The 9,887-nt window shown below is 59.1% G+C and overlaps 3 protein-coding genes across 3 annotated transcripts; 1 reads left to right on the plus strand and 2 right to left on the minus strand.

The window, feature by feature from the left end:
• The first annotated feature begins 13 nt into the window (after positions 1-13).
• Positions 14-5,171, plus strand: DNAJB13 (DnaJ (Hsp40) homolog, subfamily B, member 13). Its single transcript, XM_009891010.1, has 7 exons — positions 14-272; positions 590-751; positions 1,933-2,090; positions 3,576-3,689; positions 4,191-4,304; positions 4,400-4,476; positions 5,018-5,171. Exons 1-7 carry the CDS (start codon positions 14-16, stop codon positions 5,169-5,171), a joined length of 1,038 nt encoding a protein of 345 aa, XP_009889312.1.
• Positions 5,172-5,620: 449 nt separating this feature from the next.
• Positions 5,621-7,445, minus strand: LOC104291737 (mitochondrial uncoupling protein 2-like). The gene is given in 7 exon segments (XM_009891011.1): positions 5,621-5,735; positions 5,859-6,042; positions 6,588-6,685; positions 6,758-6,792; positions 6,794-6,851; positions 7,094-7,281; positions 7,380-7,445. Coding segments are annotated over 7 exon segments (744 nt in total).
• A 1,289-nt stretch (positions 7,446-8,734) lies between these two features.
• Positions 8,735-9,886, minus strand: LOC104291738 (mitochondrial uncoupling protein 3-like; the record flags this gene model as incomplete). The annotated part of the gene is made up of 4 exons (XM_009891012.1): positions 8,735-8,840; positions 9,060-9,240; positions 9,320-9,421; positions 9,802-9,886. Coding segments are annotated over 4 exons (474 nt in total), but the record flags the coding sequence as incomplete, so codon positions are not given.
• Between the last annotated feature and the right edge of the window lies 1 nt (position 9,887).

Here is a 9,887-nt window from a genome sequence, read left to right on the forward strand (position 1 = left end):
GGAGGCCCTGTCTATGGCTGCCCTTCGCCTCCCCCTGCTCCCCACAGCGGGGGGCCTGGGGGAGAAGGGCCTGGGAGAAGCTGTGAGGGAACAGCCCTGTGTGGGGGTGTCCTGGCACCACGGGGCTGGCTGCGAGGTTGGGCTCTTCCCCTCCTTTCCCCTTTGTAGCTATCGGAAACTGGCCTTGAAGAACCATCCTTTAAAATGCAAGGAGCCCTGGGCGCCGAAGAGGTTCAGGCAGCTGGCGGAGGCCTACGATGTGCTCAGCGACCGTAAGCGAGGGGAACAGTTGTCTTCCACGAAGTTTAGGGGTAGGAGGGACTAGAGAGGGGCTGCAATGTCTCTGCTGTGGCAGGGGGCATGCTGGGGTCTGAACCCCGGTCACTGTCACACCCAGGGAGGTGATATAACTCTGTGACCCACAGCCAGGCAGATTGTTGGCACCTATTGCTGCTTCCATCCCAGTTTGTTGTTCTCAAGGTGGTGGGGGACCCCCCTCTCCAGCCTCCGCCCAAGCAAAGCCTGGATCTCAGGCTCTCCCCCAGCATGGGAGAGCGCGGCCATTCCCAATTCCTCCTTGTTCCCTAAGCCATGAAGAAAGGCATCTACGACAAGTTTGGAGAAGAAGGGCTCAAAGGCGGCATCCCCGTGGAATTTGGTGGCGAGAACCCTTGGACTGCCGGCTACGTGTTTCACAACAACCCTGACAAAGTCTTCAGGGAGTTCTTCGGTGGAGACAATCCCTTTGCGGGTAGGTGGAGGGGGTCTGGGGGTGGCCCAGGGCTCTGTCTTTGGCTGCTGTGATGCCATGGCCACTGCCAGCTCTGAGCTTTAAGCTTTATGGGGATATTTCCCTGCCCAACTACTCCCAGGTCCCTCTGGTGCTGCTGGTCCCCAGTGCTTGGAGCCTAGGTCCTGACTTCCCCCAGTCTCTGGCAGACGAGAGGCCTCGGGGTGCGTGTTCAAGCTGGCAGCTCTCCCCAGCTACTGTTGTGCCCCTTTTCTTGGAAAATTCCTGGAGAGCAGCTCCTGGGAGTCCTGGTGGACAACAGGATGCCCATGAGCCAGCAATGTGCCCTGGTGGCCAAGAAGGCCAATGGCATCCTGGGGGGCATTGAGTTTGGTCAGCAGGGTGAGGGAGGTCATCCTCCCCCTCTGCTCTGCCCTAGGGAGGCCACATCTGGAGCACTGTGTCCAGTCTGGGGCTCCCCGGGTCAAGAAGGACAGGGAACTGCTGGAAACGGTCCAGCAAAGGGCTACAAAGATGATGAGGGGACTGGAACATCTTTCTGACGAGGAAAGGCTGAGGGACTTGGGGCTTTTCAGTCTGGAGAAGAGAAGACTGAGGGGGGATCTTATCAATGCTGATAAATCCTTCAAGGGAGGGTGCCAGGGGGATGGGAACAGTCTTTGTTCAGTGGTGCCCAGTGACAGGACAAGAGGGAACGGACACAAGAACGGGCACAAGCTTGAATATATGAAGTACCATCTCAACCTGAGGGTGGCAGAGCAGTGGCACAGGCTGCCCAGAGAGGTGGGGGAGTCTCCCCCTCTGGAGCCATCCCAAACCTGCCTGGACGCCGTCCTGTGCCACTGCTGGAGGTGCCCCTGCTCTGGTGGGGGGTGGGATGGGGGAGCTCCAGAGGGCCCTTCCGACCCTGACCATTCTATGATTCCATTCTGTGATTTTCATCAAAGAGAGGGGTCAGGTTGTCCAGACTGGTGTAAACACATAAGCAAAATAAACACACTCCCAGAAAGAAAACATTTCAGCTGGAAGGGGAAGGTGGTCCCAGACAGAAGCACGTGGGAGGTTTCTGGGTGGCATATTTGGGGCGCTCAGGTTCCATAATAAGGAAACCCCAAGGGACCGCCCCCTTCTCTGACCTCTGATCTGGGTGAGGTGACCCCCCCCTCTGCTCGATCACGCAGAGTTCTTTGCTGAGGACGGCTCAGAGTTGATCCTGCCTTTCGGAGGGCTGCGAGGACGAGGAGCGATGAAGCAAGACCCCCCAGTTGTGCGGGATCTCTACCTTTCCCTCGAAGACCTATTTTACGGTTGCACCAAGAAGATTAAGATCTCCCGCAGGGTAGGGGCAGCGGGGGATGAAGAGGGAACGCGCTCGGCAAGGGGGGGAATTTTGAGCTGGATATTTTGGCAGCGGAGCCTGAGGCTTTAGGGCTGGTCCCACTCAGGGGACTTGGTGGTCCATGGCACCGTGTCTGTGCTGCTGGGAGGGATCTGCACCTACACAAATTCTGGCAAGATCCGAACAGGTACCTTCCTCTCCAGGCTTGGCAAAGCGAATTTGGTGCGGGTGATGTGAAAGCTGGTAGGAAAGACGAGCTGATATCGGAGGGGGTGGAGAAGGAAGCCTCCCTGGTTTCATTTTCACATGGGGCTGTGCCTCCTTTCTGCTGTCAGTGACCTACATCCCCCCCTTCCCCCACTGTCCCAGTCTCCCAGTTCCAGCCCTGAGTTTCTCGTACTCTGTCTGTCCCCATTTGTTCTCACAGCCACTTTGCTGTGTAGTGCGAGCTCTCCTTGCTCTCCTTACTGCCAGCTCGCACGCAGCTGGATGAGCAGAGCAGTTATAACCCCTTCCCTTTGGCCACCTTGGTGTCACAGATCACATCTTGGTGGTGTCCCTCGGGCAGATGACAGCCCTGCTGAGAAGGGCTTGAGGGTACTGGTGGATGAGAAGCTCCCCATGAGCCGGCAACGTGCGCTGGCAGCCCAGCGAGCCCCCGGCACCCCGGGCCGCATCCCCAGCAGCGTGGCCAGCAGGGCGAGGGGGGACTGTGCCCCTCTGCTGCGCTCTGCTCTGGGGAGACCCCCCTGCAGTGCTGCCTCCAGCTCGGGGGCCTCAGCACAGGAGAGACATGGACCTGGTGGAGTGGGGCCAGAGGAGGCCCCGGAGCTGCTGGGAGGGCTGGAGCCCCTGTGCTGGGAGGACAGGCTGGGAGAGTTGGGGGGGTTCAGCCTGGAGAGGAGAAGGCAAAAAAGGGGAGACCTCAGAGCCCCTTCCAGTGCCCAAAGGGGCTCCAGGAGAGCTGGGGAGGGACTCTGGATCAGGGAGGGGAGCCGTGGGATGGGGGGGGAATGGTTTTAAACTGAAAGAAGGGAGATTGAGATGAGATCTTAAGGAGAAAATCTTGGCTGTGAGGGTGGTGAGCCCCTGGCCCAGGTTGCCCAGAGAGGTGGGAGGTGGCCCATCCCTGGGAACATTACAGGTTGGGTTGGACGGGGCTCTGAGCAACCTGGTCTGGTTGAAGATGTCCCTACTCGTGGCAGGGGGGTTGGACCAGATGCCCTTTAAGGGTCCCTTCCAACCCAAACCATTCTGTGATTCTATGACAGACTGGTGGCTGCCCAGGGGGGCTTGCCCAGTTAGTGGGGCCGTGTGCGGCACCGCAGGGTTGTGATCCACCCAGTGGCTCAGCACTGCCATGGATGGAACCAGTGCCTGCTGCTGGCTGCTCCGATGACAGAGCAGAGCCGAGCTTCCACCTGATCACAGACCCACCTCTCCGGACAGGACCTGTCTCTTCTAATCCCTTCATCCAACCCCCAGGTGATGAACGAAGATGGTCAAACGAGCACCATCAGAGATAAGATCCTAACGATCAACGTGCAGCCGGGGTGGAAGCAGGGCACCAGGATCACCTTCGAGAAGGAAGGAGATCAGGTAATGACCGTGGTGGGAAGTTTTGGGCCAAGTTTTCTCGGGACCAACCACGCACTCCTTGCAGGTTTCCTATTTCTGCGGGCTGTGGGCCGTTGGTGGCATGGTTGGTGAGGTGGTTCAGTGTTACTGTGCTCAGAAACAGAATCACAGAATGGTCCGGGTTGAAAGGGACCTCTGGAGGTCATCTAGTCCAACCCCCAACACTCTTAAGGAGCCCTTCCTGCCTGGATTTTCCTTAGGATAGATAAAAACTTATTGAAAGGAGTGATTTTCTGCCTGGCATCACCTTTGCGAAACCCGGTCTGGTTTCTCTTGGCTTAGCAGGAGTCTTTTATCAAAGACTTTTTTTTTTTTTCTTAAAGGAAGAAAACACCTTTCCCTTCTCCATAGCCAGCTGAAAACAGTAACAAAGGGAGAAGCGTTTGTGTCACTTTTCCCTGCGTAAAATCATTTGTGCTACACCAAACCATTCCCAGGTATCTTTGTTTCCTTGATTTTTAGGGTCCGAATGTCATTCCGGCTGACATCACCTTCGTTGTCCAAGAGAAACTCCACCCGCGGTTTAAAAGAGCCAACGACAACCTCACTTACGTCGCCACCATCCCCTTGGGAAAGGTAAAGAGCCAAGCGAGGGGACGGAGCCAGTCCCAGCTTACGTTTGCCCTCTGGGGCTTCAAATGCAGCTCCGGGTCCCGCTCCGTGCCTTGCAGGCGCTGGTCGGCTGCATGGTGGAGGTGAGGACGCTGGACGGGAGGCTGCTGAACATCCCCATCAACGACATCGTGGAGTAAGTGCTGTGGGGCAAACGGCTGCTGGGCTGGGTGGTCAGACAGGGCCTTTCTGCAGAGCTTGGTGGCCAAGGAGGTGAACAGCCCCTTGGGAGGAACCTCAGCGTTGGCCTGTTCCTCCTCGGCAAGAGCTCGACACTTCCCAAACGCGTTGTCTGGATTACTGGGGTGCTTCAAAAGCTTTTCCAGCAAGTTTGGGGCTGAGGAATCCCAGTTGGGAGGAGGAGGATGCCCACTGTGGGCTGTTTGTCTGGTTTGGGGCCGTGTTGCTTGTAGCAGAGGCAGGGAGAGGGCTTGGTGTGGGTGGGTGGAAGACACGAGTGAGATGAGGGTACAGCCTCGAGGGCAAGGAACCTGGGGACACAAGGCTGGAAGAAGAGGGCATGCCTCTGGTTGAAGCTGGAGGAGCAAACTTGTCCTAAAAAACCCACTCAGCGGCGTGCGTGGGGTTCTGCACGTGGCCAGATCGGGGCTTGGTGCCGTGGCCCCCGTGTTGGGATCATCCTGCGGCTCCTCTCAGCCTCTTCCTTTGCTTCGCAGTCCCAAGTACTGTAAAGTGGTGCCCGGGGAGGGGATGCCGCTGCTCCAGGACCCCCGACGAAAAGGTGACCTCCTCATATATTTCAACATCTGCTTTCCCAAGAAGCTGACGCGTGACAAGAAAATGCTCTTGAAAAGCGCCCTCCTGTCCTAGGGGATGATGACCTTCCCGCTCTCCTCCCACCAATAAAACTCTGGAGCCAGCACTGGGACTGGGTAGAGGTTGTTCCCAGTACCGAGCACCCTAAAACACAGCACCCTTGAGGCTGTTTCCCCTGGGACTGGAATCCACCGTGCTTTCCCGGACTCTTCTCCGTAGCTGCCACCCTGCGGCAGCGGCACCACAGCGATGCGGAGGGTGATGGAGGATTTTGGGGAGGTTGGAGTACTCCCGGCTCAGTTGGTGCGTGGGAACAGTGACGGTTTGGGGGTGACTGTGCACACGGTGGTGAGTGAAATACCAAAACCAGGGAAGAAAAGACCACAGGATTTACTCAAAGCCTCACTGTCCTCACTATTTTTGTCCTTGGTCGGCGGCTGGCGGATGTGATCCCCTTCAGTGTCTTCGCCACCAACGGGAAGGTGGCGATGGCAGCGTTGGGCTCAGGAGGGGACCTCCCGCTGGCCGCGTGTGGCCATCAAGCCCTGTTTCAGCTGCTCATAGGTGACGAATATCATGAACTTCCAGGAGCCAAGCTGCAGGAATGGGGACGCAAACCTGCCGGAGCAGTCAGAGTTGGGGTCAGGGTCAGCATATCCCATCCCGGAGTGATGGTGCCTCCACCCCACAAGCGATTATGTTTTGGAAGAGGATGGAAAAGGGTGGTAAACCCCTACTGGCTGCTTGTAGAAAGCCTCCGGCCCCTCATTTCTGAGCAGGGCGAGGGCACAGCTGCCACCGCTCCCGTGCTGCCCCAGAACAGTGTTCACGTACCTCATCTTCACTGCGTCCATCGGGGAGGCAACGAGCGTGGCGCAGAAGCCAGCCCCAAAACCAGAAGCAAAGCAGCAGGGGAGGTTGTCAGCCGAGTGAGAGCTGTGGTGGGATTTGTGAGCCCGGATTCTTTTAGGGACACAACCCCGGGGCTTCGTCCTCTTGTGGGGTGGATGCTCGGCATGGAAATTGGCCACAGATCCCCCAGCTGTGCCTCCACAGCAGAGCCAGGGCCCTCACCCCTTGTGAGATGGGATTTGAGCAGCGCCTCTCCTATGAGGAGCGGCTGAGAGAGTTGGGGCTGTTCAGCCTGGAGAAGAGAAGGCTCCGGGGAGACCTTATTGTGGCCTTCCAGTACCTCAAGGGGCTCCAGGAGAGCTGGGGAAGGTCATTTTACAAGGGCATGTAGTGATAGGACGAGGGGGAATGGCTTCAACCTGGAAGAACGCAGATTTAGATGAGATCTTAGGAAGAAATTCTTCCCTGTGAGGGTGGTGATCCCCTGGGGCAGGTTGCCCCGAGAAGCTGTGGCTGCCCCATCCCTGGAGGTGTTCAAGGCCAGGTTGGACGGGGCTTGGAGCAACCTGGGCTGGTGGGAGGTGTCCCTGCCCAGGGCAGGGGGTTGGAACTGGATGTTCTTCAAGGGGCATCCCATTCTGTGATCCTTGATGAGGTTGTAGGACACCAGCTCGGCGCAGTTCACCATGGCGCTGTGGATAATGTTGGGGGACATTCTTATGTGGACCAGAGTGGTCAGGGTTGTGGTGCTGGAGCAGCCATCCCACTGGGGTCCCTGCGGGCTGCACCCACCTCTCCACAGCCCACGGCCACCTTCCTCCTTTGGTGATGGTCCTGTAGGCATCTACGATGCCCTGGTAGCCATGGCCACCCTCCCTGCACCTTCACGTCTTTTGGCTGGGCAAAACCCACTGCCGTGGCAGCCAGCTCCCACGTTGAGCACGTGGAGAGAGTACAGGGCCGGGATGGGGGGAAGAATATTTAAACCTATAAACCACCCTTCCCATGCTGAAGTGTTTTCACTGCACGGTTACAACTCCATCGGGACCAAACCCCGATCCTGTGCAGTTTTGGGGCCCGTGGAGGGGCTGCCCGGCAGCGGGACCGTGCACCCGGGGACTTGCGCTCTGCCCCTGCGGTGCAGAGCTGCTTCATGCAGTCGTACGGCCTCACGCGTGTGGAGGTGAAGCTCATCCGCCGCTGCAGCCCGGCCCCCAGTCCAGGGGGTCCCCCGTGTCCTCACCATGGTGGCGATGGGCCCGAAGACCCCCTTGTACCGCCCCTTACCCGTGAGCTTTGCCTCCCCCTGAATCTGCGTGGGGAGAAAATGGGATGAAGAGGATTTACTGTGGCCACAGACCCCTCCTGCAGCTGTGGGATTTGGGGAGCCCGGCTCTCCTGCAGCCACACTTTGGCCGCGTCCAGAGGGAAGGTGACGAGATTGGCCACACATGGCCTTGAACCCAACCATGGCATCGGAGTGGGGTGAAACCAAACCCAGGGCCCGGAGGGAGCAGGCTGCCACCCTCAAAGGAAAGAAGTTCCTCCTCGGGTTTAGATGGAACTTCCTACGGTCACGTTTGTGCCCGTTCCCTCTTGTCCTGTCACTGGGCACCACTGGAAACAGACTGTTCCCATCCCCCTGGCACCCTCCCTTGAAGGATTTATCAGCATTGATGAGATCCCCCCTCAGTCTTCTCTTCTCCAGACTAAAAAGCCCCAAGTCCCTCAGCCTTTCCTCAGCAGAAAGATGCTCCAGTCGCCTCATCACCTCCGTAGCCCTTTGCTGGACCCTCTCCAGCAGTTCCCTGTCCTTCTTGAACTGGGGAGCCCAGAACTGGACACAGTACTCCAGATGTGGCCTCTGGATACCACGGGGCGCACCGTGGGTGTTTTGGGTGGCTGGTCCCAGGTTCTCCCAGTCCATGGTGGGAGTGGGTGACATCTCAGGCTCTGGCCAGTGCTGGGGGGAGGAGAGGGATGGGCGGAGTTGGGAGGATGTAGGTTGGGGTCCTCAGCTGCAGGGATTGGGGGGTTGGTTGTGGCCCGGCACCCCTGCACGCACCCCATGACATGGGGGGGGCTTGGGGAAGGGGGGGACCCCCTGTCTGCACCCCACTCGGGGCCAACGGAGCCGGGGCAGCCGGGAAGAGGATGGTGGGAGGGGAGGACAACCCCCATGGGTGGCACACGTGGCCATGAATCCACACACCCGGCTTGATGCTTTGGGTTTGGTTTTTTCCCCCTAATCAAATAATCGCGGCTAAAGCTGATCCCCGATTTCAGATAAGGCCTGGTTTGACTTTTCCAGCAGCACCCCAGGGGCAGGAGAATGACCCTACACCCTCCCAAAAAAACCCAGCGAGGGAGTCCTGCGGCAATCAGACCCCATAGGGGCGGTTTATTGGAAGCGTCAGTAAGGAATAACAGGAATCGCCGCATCCCCCGACCCTCAACTCCGTCCCGCCTGCCCACACCGCTCGCCTTGTGCCTGTCGCCTCCGGGAAGCGATGCTCTTCCCGGCTGGAATAAAACCTATAAACGCTTTTTCCTTCCTCCCTAAACTCCTCTCTGGACACCTCCGTTCTCCCACGTTTCTCCGCAAACAAACAGCTTCATTTCTCCTTCCGTCTCGCCGGTCCCTCTCTGGGGGAGTCCCCGTTGGGCTGGGGGTGTCACTGCTCCCCCGCCGCTCCAGCAATTAATATAATTTACTCCTGTGTCTCGCCAACGCTGACGAGAGAGGCTGGGATTGGGGGGGGAGGTCAGGATTGGGCCGGCCGGGCCAGCGTCGCGGCGCGCTGCAGCTGCTCGTAGGAGATGAACATGACCACGTTCCAGGAGCCGAGCCGCAGGAAGGAGGGGACGAACCTGCACCGGGAAGAGCAACGCTGGAGGGGACATGGCGGGGACATCCCCGCGGTCCCCAAAGCCCTGCCTGGTGCACCGGTGGCGGCACACGGGTTAGGACGTTTGGGGTGCGCCGGGCGATGCTGCGGTGTGAAGCAGAGCCGGTCCATGCCGGTGTCTGTGCGCACGCCATTGTTGCACTGAGTTCGCTGGTGCTCAGCGGGGCATCCCCAAACTCACCCTTTGTAGAAGCCGGCGATGCCGTCCTGCATGAGCAGAGCGAGGAGGCAGCTGAGCGCGTTCCGGTACTGCCCGGGGCTGGCGTTCATGTACCGCGTCTTCACCACGTCCACCGGCGATGCCACCACCGTGGCGCAGAAGCCAGCCCCGAAGGCGGCCACAAAATGGCAGGGGACATTGTCTGCGGGACAGAGCCGGGGGGTTGAGGATTGCGGGGACGGGGATGGTGCCCGGATGCGTTCCCCCGGCACCGTCCTCACCTGTCATCAGCTGCGCCCGCAGCAGCGCGTCCTTAATGAGGTCGTAGGTGACGAGCTCCCCGCAGTTGACGATGGCGTTGCGGGCAATGTTGGGCAGTGTCCCTGTGCAGGAGAGCGGTGGCATCGGGCATGGCGATCACATCCCCTCTTGGGGCATTGTGGCTGGGTGCCCCAGCCCTGCTGTCCCCATTCCTGTCCCCATTCCCATTTCATCCCTGTCCCCATACCTATCCTATCCCCAACATTGTCCCAGCCTCCATCCCCATACCGTCCCTGTCCCCATCCCCGTCCCCTTCCTCATCCCCATTCCCATCCCCGTTCCCATTTCTGTTCCCATTTCTATTCCCATCCCATCCCTGTCCCCTTCCTCATCCCCATTCCCATCTCCATTGCCATTTCTCTTCCCATTTCTGTTCCCATCCCATCCCTGTCCCCAACTCATCCCCATCCCCATCCCTGTCCCCATCCCCATCCGCCCCTACCTCTCCAGAGCCCGTGGGCTCCCTCCCCCCTGGCGATGGTGCGATAGGCACCCACGGTCCCGCTGTACCGGCGGCCACTGTCCGGC

The sequence above is a fragment of the Charadrius vociferus genome, unplaced genomic scaffold, assembly GCF_000708025.1.
Source record: "Charadrius vociferus isolate BGI_N301 unplaced genomic scaffold, ASM70802v2 scaffold407, whole genome shotgun sequence".
NCBI classification, from domain to species: Eukaryota; Metazoa; Chordata; class Aves; order Charadriiformes; family Charadriidae; genus Charadrius; species Charadrius vociferus.